Genomic DNA, 17,923 nt, shown 5'->3' with positions numbered 1-17,923 from the left:
TGTGCACTGTTCAAGTGGAGTTCTGAATGTTTGCTTCCTGAAATGTAGATTGCTTCAGTCTAGATCTCAACAGTGATTGATACCCTTTTGGCTCATGTTTTCCAACAGGTTTTTGGATTACCTCTCGGATCTGTGCGTTTCCATGAACAAGTCTATTCCCGTGACACAGGAGCTGATTTGTAAAGCCGTGCTGAACCCAGCCAATGCAGACATTCTCATTGAAACCAAGTAAGCTGGTGCCTTTCAAGATGGTTCTCCTGGTGTGAAGCAGAAGGAAGGTGGTTCAAAGCTGAGCATGCTGCTGGCACGTCCTGGGGATTCAGGGAGTTGTGTGGGGTCCTCTTCAAACACACAGAGCTGGGGCTGGGGACAGCAGGTGTCTGCCAGGTGCGTCCTCAGCCCTGCAGGCAGAAATCCTTCAGATCTCTCCCGTTTGATCCGAAGCACACAGACTTTGCAGGAAGGTGTGCAGGCTCCTGGTGTGATCCTCCCCCAGCTCTGAGGGAGCTCAGCTGGCAGCAGAGCAAAAGCTGGTCCTGCTCTGCTCACCTTTCCTCCCACTGAGGTGGGATTTGGGGCTCCAGCCCTCCTCTGCCATTGCTGAGGCCTCATAGCAGGCACCAAATCCCGATTGTCTTTGATAAAGGTGGCTTTATTCCATATGTATACTAGGGAATAGATAACCATTATCAAAATACTGCAAAAGGGAAGCAGGTAGGATTTAAAACACAAATGGCTGAGAGTATTCTTGCACATTTATTTGTTGTCATGAGATCATAAAGGCTGTACTTATTTCCACGAGCTCTTAATATTGGTACATCACTTACTTGTCCTTGAGTATTTAATTTGGAGCTTTTTTCAGATGTTGATCTTTTCTTTGCTGGAAGCCTTTTATAGTATCAGCAGCTGATTTATTTCTAGTTACTTCATGACATAAACAGAAGTTCTGATCCATTTGGCATTTATGGGATACAGAATTAATCAATTTTTTAGGTATTTTTCTTTCCCATATCTTTTCCTAGTCTGTTGAATGATCTTTGAACTCTCCTGTAAAGAAGGTTTTGAAAGTCCATTATTATGTGTCTTTAACTTCCTTGTTTCTTTATCTTTTTCACTTGAAAGGAGCTGAAATGTTCATCTTTTTAAGGTTGAATGGAAAGCTTATAATCTAATGCTTTTAATAATACAGCCCAATGGTTTGGTGTAGTAAAATGCTACTGCTGAAAGGGTAAGATACATTTTAGCAAGTGTCTTGCAAGAAATGCGAAGGATGTATGTGTGTCTGGAATGTAACCTCCCCTCCTCCTGGCAGGCTGGTGCTCTCACGATTTGAATTCGAGGAAGTGTCAAGTGGAGAAAACGCCTTGGAGGTTGGAGAGGATGAGGAAGAAGTGTGGTTGTTCTGGAGGGACAGCAACAAGGAGATCCGCAGCAAGAGCATCCGAGAGCTGGCCCAGGACGCCAAGGAGGGGCAGAAGGAGGATCGGGACGTGCTCAGCTACTACAGGTTAACAACAGGCAGCAGAGTTCAGCGTGGGGAGGCCCTGGGTGCACAGGGTGTGCTTTGGGAGGAAAGGTCCTGTTTCATGCACACAACAGCCTTCAGAGAGGGAGGGTGAAGTCTCTCAGAAGTGAGAGCTGAAAGCACACAGTTATTTGTGCTGAGGAGTCCGGTTATTGACATGAGCCGGTTTAAAATGATTTTAAAGAAGTATTTCAGGCTTCAAGTGTGTTGAATTTCCCCAGCACTTTGTGCTTGTGTTTGTGCTGGGTTTCCTGCTGGTGGCTGTTGGGAGAGCCCGTGCCAGTGACCCCGGGGTTCCCTGTGCTCAGGGGGCACTTGGGAACTGCAGGATTTAGGTGTGTAGATGGCTTTGCTTTTGGTTTGCAAGAAGTCACTGCTGTTCTCTGTGCCTCCTGCTTTCTCCCCAAGCCTGCAGTGGTCCCATAGTTCCCAGCAGCACAAACATGAAGTTGTGTTCGTGCCCCAGGTTGGGTGTGGAGGGTGTGCAGGGCTGCTTTGCACAGCCCAGGCCGTGCTTTGGGCAGGTCTGACACCAGCAATGTTTCCAGATGACTTGACAAGACACCGAGTTCTTGGCATAGTGTAAGGTCAGGTTTCAGCCCAGACCAAATTCCTGTGTCTGGGTTATAAACCCCTGAGAGTCATTTGACAGACTCAATTGTGGCAGCACAGAAAGTACAACTAGATTATTTGTTTTAATAACAATTTTGTTTTGAATTGTCTCTTCCATTGAAATGATTCTTGCAGGAGAATTCCTAATACGTGGTTTTATGTGAGCCTGTTGGAGCTCAGAATGAGACCTCTTAGACACAAGTTTTTTAAATGTATGTGCTTTCAAAACAGGTGTTTTTCTTCAACTTGGCTTTAAATAGAATTGGTAGTGTTAGTTATTAGTAGTTAGATATATATATTGGTATAAGAATGGTAGTGTTAATTATTTTTAGTATACGTGATACCTCATAAACATGCTTAAAAGAAGGACTTAGGATATGGTTTGGTCAAATTCCATGAGAAGTACTAAAAGTGAAAGGAGTCTGCTTTCAATTAAATCTTCTTTTCTTTAAGAAGCCTCACACTTGACAGTACTGAGCAGCAGCCCGTGAACGCTGCTGAGTGTTGGGCACGGGCTTTATGGCTAAAGGTGAATTATCAGCCTGTTGGTTGTGCATAAGTGAGGTGCCAGTGATCAGCTCATGGACTGAAAAGCTTAGGAATGAAGTGCAGTTTTTCTCTACCAGTTCTCTCACTGAAGAGAGCAGAACTCAGTAGTTCTTTCCTCAGGTACCTGATTTTTAATGACTGGACCCATCTGTCTTGTTGCCTCAGGGAAAGGTGTGGCTTCAGCATCTGTAAGAAGTGTTTGACCTTACATGGTATTTAGGCTGAGTTGCCTTGAGTGTTGTTTGCATTCTGCTGTAGCTTTCATAAAAAGCATTAATTATTGTTCCCTGGGAGGGTGGGCAGGCCCTGGCACAGGGTGCCCAGAGCAGCTGGGGCTGCCCCTGGATCCCTGGCAGTGCCCAAGGCCAGGCTGGACATTGGGGCTTGGAGCAGCCTGGGACAGTGGGAGGTGTCCCTGCCCATGGCAGGGGTGGAACTGGGTCACCTTTCAGGTCCCTTCCAGCCCAAACTATTCAGTGATTCTATGATATTTAATTAGCGATTCTATTTTATTTATTCTATGCTGTTTAAGTTATTCTGTTGTTCCACTGTTTGCTAGTGTTTGAGGAGTACTTTATTCTTTCCACAGTAAGGATGAGCTCTATTACTGGATAATATAATATTATTTCTATTAATGCATAGGAGTATATCAGTATACATACTTCATAGTGTATATATATATATAAAGTATACTTTATATGTACTTGTAATGCTTTGTATCTAATGTATAAAGTATACTGTACATATATTTATCTATGCTTTATGCTACACAGGAAATTAAACCATAAACTTCAAGCTCACCTAAATGAAAGCATATTGTTTTCTTCTATTTTGAAGATACCAGCTGAACCTCTTTGCTCGAATGTGCCTTGACCGCCAGTACTTGGCCATCAACGAGATCTCTGGGCAGCTGGACGTGGACCTGATCCTGCGCTGCATGGCTGATGAGAACCTGCCCTACGACCTGCGTGCCTCCTTCTGCCGCCTCATGCTGCACATGCACGTGGACAGGGACCCCCAGGAGCAGGTGACCCCCGTCAAATACGCCCGCCTCTGGTCCGAGATCCCCTCCGAGATCGCCATCGACGAGTGAGTGCTGCGCTGGGGGGGTTGGGGCAGCACCAGCTCGCTCCCAAATTCGTGCGTTGTTTTTATGCAGTTGTTGTTTGTAGATAAATCAAACACTGCATCATGTGTTCCTGAGAGTTAAATAAGCTCTCTGTGCGGGTGGGGTGAGCTCTGGGTAAGCTCAGGGCTCACTGTGGGACCGTGGAGTGACCTGGATCTGGGCAGGAGGGAGGGGTTGCATCTCTTCCCCTGGCTCGTTTGGTTAGAGGAGAAGCATAGAATTGTTAAGCTGGGAAGAGCCCTTCGAGCTCAAGTCCAGCGTCCACCACTGAGCCATGTCCCCACATGCCACATCCACAACCCTTCAGGGATGGTGGTTCCAGCACTGCCCTGGGCCCCCTATTCCAGGGTTTAACCACTGTTTCAGTGAAGATATTTTCACTAAAATCTCTCTAAACCTCCCCAGCTTGAGGCCATCTCCTCTGAGTATGGTCCCCTCAGGGCAGGTTGTCCTTATGGGAGCTCACACCACCAGCAGCAACAAGGGGGAAGATGCTCAAACAAGGACATGTTCCTTAACTTGCAGTGGAAAATCCTCTGTCACAGTGCTGAAAAACCTGCACAAAACCATGCTGGAGCAGGCACCTGGTTTCTTGATCACTTGTATTAAGTCTTTATAATTAATAATTTCAAATTGATAGTACTCAACTGTTCAGAGCTCAGTTTTTTCAGTTGGAGAAAATGAACCCCTGAAATTGATGCTACGTGTTAGGAATTTAAGTCTTGTCAATGTTAATACTGGTGTTCAGTGGTTTCTTGTTATTTCCCTCCTTGCCAGCCTCGTTTTCTCTGCTGAGAGAGATGCAGTAGATAATAAATCAAATTTAAAGGCCAAAATATAAAACCAAACAGTTTCAGCTCTGGCAGAGGCTCACCAGTGATAAGTGATCAAACAGGAAGGAAAAGTATTTCGTGGGAGGTGGTGGGATTGTACTTCTCAAAGTCACTGTGCACATACTGAGAAAAAACCCTAGAATTTATATTAAAAATTGATATCTGCTTTGCATATATATTGGTGTTTTATTTGGAGGAAAAATACCATCCCCACTCAGCCTCTCCTGGCCACCCGTTCTCCTCAGTGCTGCACATCGCTTGTCATTGTTTCCACTCAAACACTGAGGGTTGCTTTTTCTGTTTTTTGGGACAAAATTATCTTTTTTTTGTTTTCCTCAGACATTTTAAAATAGTACCTAATGAGCATATGGGATAAAACAACAAAAGCCAGGAAATTCTGGTGTCAGTGTCCTGACTCCCTCGTTTGGATAAATTATTTACCAGCCTTTAGCTTTTCTTAGATTTTGACAAACCAATGAAAAATTGTACTGGGGGGAAAAGAGCCCTGTGTATTTGCATGCTAAGTTTTGTTTTGTTTTCTTTTTTGTTTTGTTCTTTTTTTTTCCCCTCTTCAGCTATGATAGCAGTGGAACTTCCAAAGATGAAATTAAGGAGAGATTTGCACAAACAATGGAATTTGTAGAGGAATATTTAAGAGATGTGGTGTGTCAGAGGTTCCCTTTCTCTGATAAAGAGAAAAATAAACTCACTTTTGAGGTAGTTATCCAGTTCTGATTTTATCCTTTCCTTTTCTTTTATGGAATGTTGGTTATTTTTTCACCAGGTAGTTTGGCAAGTAATTAGTGAGTGTAATTAGTGGGTGCTGAGCCTCAGCTGGCTCCTTTTTCCTCGTGCAAGTAACCCCACTGAAGTCTGTGAGTTTGAAATGATGGTTCTTGAAATACAATTAATGAATGTGAGTTTATGTCTGAGGTTTGCAGCAGCCTTGTTTACTCTCTGTGCTCTCAGTGCTATTGCAAAACCAGGCTTTACTGGAATAAAGATCTCAAAAATTGAACACTGTCTGCACGCACAGAGAGTCTCCAGAGCTTAAAGTGATGTTCACCAAGAGAAAAAGTGTCCTGTGACTTACTGGCCTGTTAAAATAGTCTGGGCAAATAAAATGTAGCAAATCCGTGCAAAAAATAACCATTAATTTAAGAAAAGATGTGATACTCTGTAAAAAATGCAGTTGAGGTAATACACTTCATGTGAGAGGGCTACATTAAATATTTGCCCTATATGTGATATTTTTATGTGGATCTTTATGGGGTGGACTTGTGGGGAAACTTTACAACTTGGAAGTTACAAAGCTCAGCTTTATATGCGATATCTTTTTTGTAAGACAATGATAAAAATTCTCTGTGCCTTCCCTCTAGTCTTGCCCTGTCTTACCTGTTTTATGATGAGACAAATAGAGTCTGGTTTTGTAGCTATAGAATATCAGTTGCAGAGACAGACATTAACTGCAAGCATTGCAGTATTTGTAGGCAAGTATAAAACTTTCTGACGTGATGTAGGACTAGACAGTCTTGCAGAATTCCCAGATATTATGGTAAAATAATGACCCTCAGCCAGGTTCTTGATCTTGTCACTGTGTTAAGACAACTTGACTGTGATAGCAAAATGTTTAGTATTAATCAGGCTTTTTATTGTTATTTTGGTAGGTTGTTAACTTAGCCAGAAATCTGATATATTTTGGTTTCTACAACTTCTGTGACCTCCTCAGACTAACCAAAATCCTCCTTGCTATATTAGACTGTGTGCACATCACTACCATCTTCCCTATTACCAAGATGGCAAAAGGCGAGGAAAGTAAAGGTAAGGCTGGAAGGTGTAGGACAGAAAGTTCTTGGGTGGTTCTAGTTCATCTCAAAGTATCAGTGTGGGGTGGAACAATGAAGTCACACAACATCCTGAGCTGGAAGGGACCCACAGGATCATCCAGTGCAGCTCCTGACCGTGCACAGACACCCCAACAGCCCCACCCTGGGCATCCCTGGCAGCGCTGTCCCAACGCTCCTGGAGCTCTGGCAGCCTCGGGGCCGTGCCCATTCCCTGGGGAGCCTGGGCAGTGCCCAGCACCCTCTGGGGGAAGAGCCTTTCCCTGATCTCAGCCTGAGCCTGCCCTGGCCCAGCTCCAGCTGCTCTGTGGATGCTATCCCTGCTCACAGAGAGCAGAGATCAAAGCTGCCCCTCGGGAGGAGCTGCAGCCCCTGGGGAGGTCCAACCTCAGTCTCCTCTGCCCCATCTGAACAGACCAAGTGATCTCAGCTGCTCCTCATACCACTTCTCCTCTAGCCCCTTCTCCATCTTTGTAGCCTCCTTTGGGTGCTCACTAACATCTTTAGATCTTTCTTAGATTTTGGCCACCACAACTGCCTCCAGGACTGGCGGTGAGGCTGCCCCAGTGTGGAGCAGAGTGGGACAGTTCCCTCCCTCTTTCCCTCCCTGGCCAGTGATGCAGTGCTTGGAAATCTCCTTTCTGTCCATGGCCTGGTTGTAAAGCTGAGTAGTGCCTGTGATGGGAGAGGGCAGGGGGCTTCTCCAAGTACTGCAGTGCTTCTGTTGGCTGCCCCTGTCCCCAGGGTGTGGATGTGTAGTGTTGAGACAGTTTCTCTCTGTAGGATGTGGCCAGCCCGTGCCCTGTTAACTCAGTCCCATTCCAGCACCCTAACCCTGGCTGTTTCCTCTCTGAAGGGAGCAATGTGATGAGGTCAATCCACGGCGTGGGGGAGCTGATGACCCAGGTGGTGCTCAGGGGCGGGGGGTTCCTGCCCATGACGCCGCTGGCAGCTGCCCCTGAGGGGAACGTCAAGCAGAGCGAGCCGGAGAAGGAGGACATCCTGGTCATGGACACCAAGCTCAAGATCATCGAGATACTCCAGGTACCAGCAGTGCAGATTGATGCAGCATTTTGTGCTGTCTCCAAGCATTAATTGTGTCCTGCTGCCTTTTCATGTGTTTCTCACTCTCAAACTGGGAAAGCATTGCAAGGGTGACCTTGTCAGGCACTTGATTCCCAACTTGTTCGTGACAATATCGTGCCACTACTGAAAGAATTTACCAGAAAAGAGCTTGCAGGAGACATTTGCATATTTAGCAGTGATTTGTGAGTATCTGACTTGAAGCAGAGCTGTCCTTTCCCCCACTATTGTCTTACTAGGCTCTGTGAGTCTGCAGGGCCATCTGAAGTGCCCCAAGGAATGAGGAGATCTCAAGACTCCTCTTTGCAGAGCCATCAGCCTGACATGTATTTTCAGTGTGCACAGCCAGCCTCTCTCTCTTCCATCCCTGTCTGGTTTTCTCACTTGCTCACCCCAAAGTCTTTGGGACACACACGTTTTTTCCTAATTATTGACTCAGAATTATTATGCTGAAATGTGTCTTCCCCCTCTGGGTGTAGGAGTCCTTCTTCTGCTCAGTAGCTTCACCAGCGAGGTCCTGGGGGTCAGAATGCTGCCAGAGCCTGGTGGGCGAAGGCAGGAGAGCAGCAGGAGAGCCATGGTGTTCCTTCCCTGTGCCCCATGGGAGGCTGTGCCCTTCCCTCGGCAGCAGATGCAGCACAGGGGAGGCTCCATTCCTTCCTTGCACCATTGCTAATTTTAGTTCAAGCCAGAGCTTCTCTCATGGCCTGGCATGTGCAGGGGGATATTTCAGTGTGCCAGGATTCCCTGTTACCAGGGGCTATTCAAACTGGCATTAAGCATTTTCCCCGAAAGCTGCAAAGTGTTCTTGGCATTGTAGCTCCTTACGAGGAAGACCATGGAGAAGGTGGTCTCTGCTAGGCTGGAGGTTTCTCTGGCAGCAGCTGGTCCAGCCCAGCTGAGGTGGTAACTTGCATGGCACAGCCTGGCTCCTGGCAGCTCGTGTCCTGCTCCTGTGTCCCCATGCCATGGGAGAACAGAAGCACGTGCTCAGGAGGGAGCTGGAAATGCTGCTTTCCCTTCGTGGGGGATGGGGTGAGGATGCCAGCATCACACAGTAATGAGGCACCAAAACTCTGCCAGCATTTTTTGCTTGTAAGTATTTATTATGTATGGTGTATCATGCTCGTTGAAATCCCTGGAAAATATTACTGAATTCTGGGGATTCTTAAGGCAACATTTGTGTATCTTAGAAAGATGGAATCCCAGAATGGTTTGGATTGGAAAGGACCTTAAAGCCCATCCAGTGCCACCCCTGCCATGGCAGGGACACCTCCCACTGTCCCAGGCTGCTCCAAGCCCCAATGTCCAGCCTGGCCTTGGGCACTGCCAGGGATCCAGGGGCAGCCCCAGCTGCTCTGGGCACCCTGTGCCAGGGCCTGGCACCCTGGGTAACTTTTCCAAGTTAAATCCATGTCTCTACTCAGTTGATGCTGCACGTTGGTAGCTCTGCTTTGTGTGAGGTGTAGATGTGCTGGAAATACACAAATTATTTCAACATTTTTCCTACTTCTGTGTCATCAGTTTATTCTGAACGTGCGGTTGGACTACAGGATCTCCTGCCTGCTTTGTATATTTAAACACGAATTTGATGAAAGCAATGCCCAGATGTCTGAATCCCCCACTGGAAGCAGTAGTCAAGAAATGCCAGCTAATGTACCAGGTGGGTTATTTTGCAAGGAAGGAGGTTGTGTGGCTTAGGGAAGACTCTGGAATCTTCAAGGGGCTAATGGGATGATTGTTTCAGGTCCCAGCTTGCCATTTGAAATGTTTTTAGGCCAGAAAAACGTCTTTAATGCCCCTCTCTGACCTCATGTGTTTGTCTTGTTTATTTTCCCAGGAGCCCTGGACTTTGAACATATTGAAGAACAAGCTGAGGGGATCTTTGGTGGAAGGAAAGTATCTCTTCACAGGTGCTAATCGAGGGGGAGTCCCCAGGCTGGAGGGCTCCCAAGGAGTGGGGTCTCCAGTTCAAAGTGAGGTGGGGACTGGGAAAAGCTTGGAAACAGCTGCTACAGTTACCCAGGCTTCATTTTTCTAAAATGGCTTTGATGCAGCTCAAAGTAGTGTCCATTTGGATCAAAAACCACAGACAAGGTTCTTCAGCCAGAAGGATCATCAGGGGAGGGCCCCATGGTGTGGGTGAAAGCCAAGGTGCAGGTTTAGTGCATCTCAGCTCAATGCTGCAATAAAACCTCAGTACAATTTCCCTCCTTATTTAAAAGTAAGAAAAAAGGTTTTCTGCCACTGCCAAGTGGACTCAGAACCTGCTGGGGCACTCAGTCTAATGTGCTGGTTAACTCCTGCTGTGTTTCCAGTGAGGAGAACACCCCTCTGGATTTGGATGATCACGGGGGCAGGACTTTTCTCCGGGTTCTGCTGCATTTAACCATGCACGATTACCCTCCCCTGGTGTCTGGGGCACTGCAGCTGCTCTTCAGGCACTTCAGCCAGAGACAAGAAGTCCTTCAGGCTTTCAAGCAGGTATGTGTGTGTTTGGAGAGAGTTATTCCTCATCTGAATGTATTTATGGCAGCTGAGCCCAGCCCTGTGTGCAACTTAATGTCTTGCCTCTCTGTAAGGTTCAACTGCTTGTTACCAGCCAAGATGTTGACAACTACAAGCAGATCAAACAAGATTTGGACCAGCTGAGGTCAATAGTAGAGAAATCTGAGCTCTGGGTGTACAAAGGCCAAGGTCCTGATGAGGCCATGGACAGTGTGCCAGGTGAAAACGAGCACAAGAAGAAAGAGGTAATTGGGTTGTGTTTGTGTGGATTTGGGTGGGTGTTTGGAGGGTGTAGCTGCTTTCAGAACTGTGACAAGGCCCATCTTCCCAGCACACTGCTTAGGTGAGGTTCTCTCTACTGCATTCAGGTTGAGGCAGGAATTAGAGGAGAACTTGAGCCAGCTGATGCCCAGTAGCAGCCACTGAGGTGTCGCCTTTAGGGTCTAACAGGCTGGTTTGGGTTTGCTCTGGCTCCCCAGCTGTGTCCTTTCAGTACTGACCGATGGCATGGGATTTGTGCAGACAAAAGTACCTCAAGTAAGGTAAGGGCAGAGCTGTGAACTGCTCAGGTGATGCATTTTGAGTCATGGCACTGGATTAAATGACAGCAGAGAACTGTGCTTTATCTGTACCTGGTAACATAGGATTTCCACAACATGCACATCTGGCTTAGAACTCCTTGAGCATCTTCACTTCCATATAATTTGCAGTCAAATAGGAAAGACTGGATGAGGGGATGCAAGAAGCAGCCCCTGCTTTAGGAGCATTTATTGTCGGAAGTAAATACAAGTAATGTACTTGTTGCTTTTCTTGTACACACTGCTGTAAGGAATCTCTTGGTTTTTGTGCAGTGACAGTTTAATAACAACAGAGAGGGAGAGAAAGTAAGGGGTTTTTTTGAGGGGAGACTTGATTAGAGACAGAATGTGACAGGCAAAGGACAGGAGGTTGCTGTCTCTGAAATCATCCCACCCTCACCTTATTTTGTGTTCTAGAGGTCAATGTGACTTGACAGGATAATTGTATGTATTTTTCTGAGGCTGTCAGAGAGCTGGAGGATGACAATCCTTCCCAGGAGGAGAGCGGGCGCTATCCTAGAACGGTAATTTTAGCCTTCATGTAGACAGTAGTATAAGCTACTAATAAATTGTCTGATTTTATCCTCAGGAAGGTCACAGCAAGTCTCAAAAGCCTGAAAGTACTAGCAGCTACAACTACCGGGTAGTAAAAGAGGTAAAACTTTGCTTCTTGATAGTTCACTGGAAGTGTAAATGAGTAACAGAGCTCTGGAGAGCTGCAGTCAGAGGGAGGCACCCAGGAAAGTCTGAGTCACTCTGCCATTGTGGAAACTATTTGCTGAGTAATAACAAATCCCAACTTGAATGAGAAGCCAGGACAGAATAAGCACAACGTGTGTATTTTCCTTAGGAATGGATTAGTGAGAAATGTGACTTTGCTGCTGTTTCAATGGTAACACAATGTTTTTATTGTTAAGGACTGCAAAGGCAGTAAGCAAGGGGAGAAGCCATTTAATTTGCCCTGTCCTGAGTACCTTGCACTCAAACCCACTGTGTTGTTGAAATTTAACTTAGAAAATACCAGATCAAGAACGTGCTGTGGTGCTGGTGTGGTGTGAGCTGGAGGTGTGTCTGTGGCTTTGCTGTGGAGCCTGATGTTGGGTTCACTTGACATGGCTGAGTTCTGCAGGAGCGTAGAATCTCAGAATTGTAGAGTATCCTGAGGTGGAAGGGACCCACAAGGATCATCAAGTCCAGCATCCCTAGTCAGATGCCACGGATGGAGCCTGGGCCACTGGAGGTGCTGCCTGGAGCCGCTCTGCTCCGTGCAGATGAGTTGGTCCCTGGTGCTGCTCTGGGACCTGGCGTTCTCTGGAAGAAAAGCCAGAGTTGGGGCTCTAAGGCCAGTCTCTCCTGCAGATCCTGCTGCGGCTCAGCAAGCTCTGCGTGCAGGAGGGGGCCTCGGTGAGGAAGAGCAGGAAGCAGCAGCAGCGACTCCTGAGGAACATGGGAGCCCACGCCGTGGTGCTGGAGCTGCTGCAGATCCCTTACGAGAAGGTGAGGCTTTGTGTTGAGTTGACAGGCTTTTCATACCTCTTCTGAATCTTCCTGAACTTCTTCCCTGTACACTGGATGCACAGAAGCTGGTTTGTGTAGCCTCACAGTCTGTAAAATAGCCACACTCAGAAATAATGAGCTCAGACAAACTCTGTTTATTTGAAGTCTTTGAATATACAGGTCTGTACTATTGCTTGAAGAAATATTCGTGCATCATAGTTGAGAATTAAGGCTCAACTCTGAGCTTTTCATGGGTGGCAGGTGCTGCCTTGAGGTTAAGCAAGGTGGAACAAAGCCCCTTGTCACTGCTGTGAGGCAGCTGTGTGACCATCCTGGGACCACCGAGGGAAGAGAGGGGGCCTGGTCCCCTGGGGATTTATCAGCAGTAGATACAGACCCTCGCCCCAGTTGGTAGAGCCCTAAACTCCCCCTGAGAAGTGAATAAATACCAACTGGCTCTCCAGCTGAGGTCTGCTGCTCCTAATTAGCCATATCAGTGCCAACACTTGCCAGCTGTGCAGGTTGGAGCCCACTGGGCCTGGGTTGTGCCTGGTGAGCCTCCAGAGCACCAGGTTGTGCTGACACAGCACACCCCGAGGCCATCAGGTTGGCTGCTCATTAGTCACAGGTGACAGGTATTTATCAGTGCAGAGCTGAGGCACCTCTTCACATTTTCCTGGTCACTCTGCTGTCCTCTGTTCCAAACTCGACAGGTTTCTGAGGACCAGTAATTCTACACAGTAGCTTTGATGCTTTGATTAATGTTAATTCTTGTGGTTTCTTGCGTCACATTTTGCTAAAAAATCAGCAGCAAAAACACCCTTCAGCACCTTCTCATCACCTTTCTGTCCCCTGCGTGTGAATGTGCATCGGACAGGCCGTGTGGAAGGGGTTTCACCCTTGGAAATACGTGAAATTCCTTAAAAATAAAAACAGACAGTAATTTTCCAAAGTGCAGCTTCTGCCATCAGCGGGTTGGGAATCCACACTGACGTCAGAGGAAGGGCACCAGTTCCTCAGCAGTGCTTGGAAGGCTGCAAGGAGTGTGGAGGTTCCAGTAAACACAGATTGGGCTGAGCTGGTGCAACAGCAACTTTCCACCGCTGCCTTGCCATGAGCTTTCCCGGTCCGTGGCTGCCGGAAGGCGCTGCAGTGGAACGTGGCAGCTTTCCTGGGTAGCCCCGAGGTGATGATGTGTGGTTTGGCCAGCGGGCTGGGATGTTCAGAAGCATAGAAGTGACTAAAGCACGTTGCTGGCGGGCCTGGCTGTGGAATAGGCACTTTTAGAGAATAAACTACTGTAATTTCTATTACGGGCTTTATTTTTGACGCTCTTTGGAAGCGTGGAGCTGGCCCAGCTCATCCCAAACGTCTGTGAACTGGGTGGAGGTTTATTTTCCTTCGGGGTGTGAGGGACGTGACAGTTCCCTTGCTGGAGCTGTGGCTCGTCCTGTGCTCACCTCAGCGTGAACCTTTGGATTCCTTTTAACCCCCTCTTCTTTGTCGTGCAATCCCAGGCCGAAGACACGAGGATGCAGGAGATAATGAAGCTTGCACATGAGTTTCTGCAGAACTTCTGTGCTGGGAACCAACAGAACCAGGCCTTGCTGCACAAGCACATAAACCTGTTCCTTAACCCAGGGGTAAGAATAACCTCAGGCCATGATTTATTTTTTCATTCTAGCGAGAGAAGGGACTGGATTGTCCTTGGTGAGGCCTCTGGGGCTGTTCTGTTGCAAGATTGGTTGAAGAGGTCACATTTTGTTTTCATTCTAAAGCCTCAAAAGTTGGCGAGATGTTTGTTTAGGGCTGTTCCAGCGTAGAAAGTTCAAGAGGCTGAAGTGGAGTGAAAAATAGGCTGAGCTAGGAGCAGTGGTGGTGAAAGCTGAGGTCCTCAGCGAAGTTCCCTCCAGCCCTGCGCCTGCAGGAGTGTTGGCTTTACCCTGACCTCAGCGGGGATGTGGTGGGTTGTCGATTTTCTGATTTTTCCCTTCCTTTCATCCCCTCTGTCAGATCCTGGAAGCAGTGACAATGCAGCACATTTTCATGAACAACTTCCAGCTCTGCAGCGAGATCAACGAGCGCGTGGTGCAGCACTTCGTCCACTGCATCGAGACGCACGGCAGGAACGTTCAGTACATCAAGTTCCTGCAGACCATCGTCAAGGCAGAGGGGAAATTCATTAAGAAATGCCAAGATATGGTAATGGCTGAGGTGAGAGCTGCAGAGATTTGCAGGGTCTGAACAGAAGTTTGCACATAGCAGTTGGTGAACATGACAAATTGATCCTCTCGCTTCGGGGACTGCCAAGAAGCTGACAGCTCTCACCGTGCAAAAAGAGCATTGCAGCTCCCAGGAAGCTCAGGCTTTTTGTGACCAAAAGCTCTCTGAGCTCTTGACTCACAGGTGTAACGAGGGGTTGGTTATTAACGGCAGGAGTTACTTCCCAGGCCTGTACACAGCAGTGTGTAGGTGGGGTTATGAAGCAAGGGGGCCTTTCTCTGGAAAAATTGGCTTGAAGAGAAGTCGTTTAATGTGAAGATCACTAAAACAAAAGGAGAATTTCACCATGATAGCATTTTGATGGGATTTTTTTTAATGAAATCATAGAACCACCATAGAATCACCTCCCACTATCCCAGGCTGCTCCAAGCCCCGTCCAGCCTGGCCTTGGGCACTTCCAGGGATGGGGCAGCCCCAGCTTCTCTGGGCACCCAGTCCAGGCCCTCACCACCCATATTTTTCCTGCTATCTGAACCTACTCTCAATTTGAAGCCATTCCCCCTTGTCCTGTCTCTACAAGCCCTTGCAGATAGTCCTAGCAAGATGTGCTTATCCAGCTGTTCAGGTGCTGAAGGGGGAAAAGATGAGGATTGGCTTTAGGTGTGTGGGTGATGGGAAATTGGGGTGTCGGGATAAAAGGGAGAGGTAAGAAGGGTGAATGAATGCCTTTAAGTGGGACATTGGATGGGATCTGTTTGGCCGATTTGCACATCTGATGGGATGTTTTGGCCTCCTCAGCAGGGGGAGCCCCAGGATCAGATTTGTCAAATCTGGCTTTTGAGCATCAGTCCTGATAGATGGACCAAAAATCTTCCATATTTTGTTGTTCAGCTCAAAGCCAGCTCCATGAGCTTCTCAACACATATTTGAGTGTGAGATGCTCAGCAAGGGGCTTCCCCGGGGTCAGCAGCTGCCCTGGGGGTTTTCTTCTGCATTTTATCCTGCTGTTTTTCCTAAACCCTGCAGGAGGACAGCCCTGGCTCCCTCCAACTGTGTGTTCAGCAGTGCCCAGTCTGGACCAGGGCTCTGTTTGCTCGATCTCCTTCCCTTCCTGGAGTTCCAGGAGGTCTGAGCTGCTCTGAAATCGTGTCCAGTCAGGTGTCAAATGTGAGGCTGATGGATATCTTCAGTGTGTGACTTAACATGTCACTCCCTGGCCTTGGAAAACAGCTGGTGCTTGTTGGGAAGGGCGGAAGGAGTGAGCCCTGCAGTCCTCCCATCCACTGTGCCCCAGGCAGCTCTCCACCAGCACAGGGCTGGCCACAGCTGCGTTAGAAAGTCACCCGAGGTGACATACGTGAAATGGAAAGGCACAATGGAAAGCCACAAACTTCCCGGCACAGCTTCTGGCCAAGCAGGCAGCTGGACTGACTTTGAACTTCTTCAGCAGTTCAGAAGTGGTCAGTTAATTCTCCAGGAGGAAATGTCCTGTGTCCGTGAGGGCAACCCAGGAGCAGTGCCCAGCTGCCCTGAGGGGCTGAGGAGCAGCAGTGGGGCTGTGCAGAGGGACAGCCCCCAAAGAGGGGGACGCTGTGGGGGGACCCCAGGCTTTGCTCTGCTGATGGAATGTTTTCCTTGCCCTGTAGCTGGTGAACGCAGGGGAAGATGTGCTGGTGTTCTACAATGACAGAGCCTCCTTCCAGACCCTGGTGCAGATGATGAGGTCGGAGAGGGACCGGATGGACGAGAACAGCCCCCTGATGTACCACATCCACTTGGTAGAGCTGCTGGCCGTGTGCACAGAGGGCAAAAACGTCTACACAGAAATCAAGTGCAACTCCCTCCTCCCTCTGGATGACATTGTTAGGGTGGTGACCCACGAGGATTGCATTCCTGAGGTGAGGGCTGGTGGGAGAACTGGGCTGTTCCTATTTGAAATGTGCTGGGTTTGGGTGAGAGAGGATTGATATTGCTGAGTCTGGCCTGGGAAGGGGGGTGGTGCAGGTGGGCAGTGAGCTGGGAAACTGGAGGAGTCCTTCCCTGCTGCTAGCACCCCCAGTCAACCTGGACAGTCAAGTTAAATCCTTTTATACTTACCCCTAACCCTGAAAGTGGGAATGTGATGCTGTACTCGGTTATTTTATAGGGTTCTTGAGGCAGAGAGGTTTATGGATGTGCTGCTAACCTTGAACAGATGGTTCTGCAGAACTGGAAATTATTATTATGCTGACGTTTTGTCTGCAGTAATCCTGGTGGTTTTTTATTGGATGGTGTCTTGCTATTCATGGCATTAAATTTCATCAGTGTTTAAGTAAAAGGAAGAAGTAGAATTCCAAATTATTTATGTAGCAGTTTTAATGTGACTTTGTTTGTTCATGCCACCATTCAGGTTTTTATTCTTTATTAATTATTTTTTCCTCTTTTAGGTCAAAATAGCATACATCAACTTCTTGAATCACTGCTATGTGGACACAGAAGTAGAAATGAAAGAGATTTACACCAGTAATCACATGTGGAAGCTGTTTGAGAACTTCCTGGTTGACATCTGTCGGGTAATGTATCTGCATCAAGGAACTGAATTCAGAAAGCTTAAAAACCTCTTTAATCCAGAACAGTAAGGATAAGACATGCCAGTGCATCAAGGCAATAAGTACCCTGACTACTCTGTTCCTGCAAATATGTGCCTCCTTTTCCTTATGCCTGTGGATTTCATTAGTCATATTCCATGGAACACATTAATATTTTCCTTTTTAAAAGAAAAAAAACAAGCCCAAACCAAAGCTCAGTGAAGCTCCACACCCTGCTCCTTTGTCCAGTGCCTTTTCTGTCCTGCCACCTGGCCTGCTTTTTCTGGCCAGGATCACTGAGCTCCTTCCTGAGCAGCACTCAGCGTTTTTTGGCAGGTCAGGACAGATTGTTTTCCAGGCTTGCCGTTTATTTGGCCATATGGCTTTTTGCCTGGGATTCCAAGTATTTCCCCATACGAAAGCATTACACCTCAGTCCTTCCTATCCTCCTCTTGCTTTCCTCCAAGACACTGTGGTTTTTTCCCCTCCCCCGAGCCGTGCTCTGTGCCAGCACATCAAACCAGGAACAGCTCTGGCTTTGCTCTGGCACGTGCTGGAAATGCAGAGCCCCAGTGCCATCGGCGTCATTGAAGTGCTGGGACCAGGACAAGGTGAAATGAGGAGCTCCAGCCTCACTCAGCTGCCTTGGTGAGCTGCTCCTGACCCTGCTCTGGTTTGTGCTGCAGGCCTGCAACAACACCAGCGACAGGAAGCACGCGGACTCCATCCTGGAGAAGTACGTGACCGAGATCGTCATGAGCATCGTCACCACCTTCTTCAGCTCGCCCTTCTCTGACCAGAGCACCACCCTGCAGGTGGGGACATGCACAGACACACAGCAGGGAAAGCACTGCCAAGGCAGTTGTGTTCATTCTGCTTCGGTGCCATCTACCAGTGCCAAGGAAACACACCTTGTAATGGGGGAGCAAATACGTCGCTGCTCTTGGTGACCAGAGCAGTCTTTCTGCTGTAGAA

General features: G+C 47.8%; 1 protein-coding gene across 12 annotated transcripts in view; it reads left to right on the top strand.

Annotated features, from left to right (window-relative positions):
• Window positions 1-17,923, top strand: part of ITPR1 (inositol 1,4,5-trisphosphate receptor type 1) — a 160,341-nt gene that overhangs the window by 63,449 nt on the left and 78,969 nt on the right. For all 12 annotated transcript variants that reach the window (XM_032121349.1, XM_032121350.1, XM_032121355.1 and 9 more), the window contains 17 exons: window positions 109-228; window positions 1,313-1,507; window positions 3,524-3,775; window positions 5,224-5,365; window positions 6,316-6,469; window positions 7,349-7,536; window positions 9,100-9,238; window positions 9,416-9,470; window positions 9,894-10,059; window positions 10,158-10,328; window positions 11,251-11,316; window positions 12,021-12,158; window positions 13,676-13,801; window positions 14,172-14,372; window positions 16,028-16,279; window positions 16,808-16,933; window positions 17,635-17,763. In XM_032121349.1, the coding sequence (XP_031977240.1) occupies window positions 109-228; window positions 1,313-1,507; window positions 3,524-3,775; window positions 5,224-5,365; window positions 6,316-6,469; window positions 7,349-7,536; window positions 9,100-9,238; window positions 9,416-9,470; window positions 9,894-10,059; window positions 10,158-10,328; window positions 11,251-11,316; window positions 12,021-12,158; window positions 13,676-13,801; window positions 14,172-14,372; window positions 16,028-16,279; window positions 16,808-16,933; window positions 17,635-17,763 (2,620 nt within the window). The remainder of the gene's footprint in view (window positions 1-108; window positions 229-1,312; window positions 1,508-3,523; window positions 3,776-5,223; window positions 5,366-6,315; window positions 6,470-7,348; window positions 7,537-9,099; window positions 9,239-9,415; window positions 9,471-9,893; window positions 10,060-10,157; window positions 10,329-11,250; window positions 11,317-12,020; window positions 12,159-13,675; window positions 13,802-14,171; window positions 14,373-16,027; window positions 16,280-16,807; window positions 16,934-17,634; window positions 17,764-17,923) is intronic.

The sequence above is a fragment of the Corvus moneduloides genome, chromosome 11, assembly GCF_009650955.1.
Source record: "Corvus moneduloides isolate bCorMon1 chromosome 11, bCorMon1.pri, whole genome shotgun sequence".
NCBI lineage: Eukaryota > Metazoa > Chordata > Aves > Passeriformes > Corvidae > Corvus > Corvus moneduloides.
Note: the sequence above shows the minus strand (reverse complement) of the source record. Positions and strands in the feature narration are given on the sequence as shown.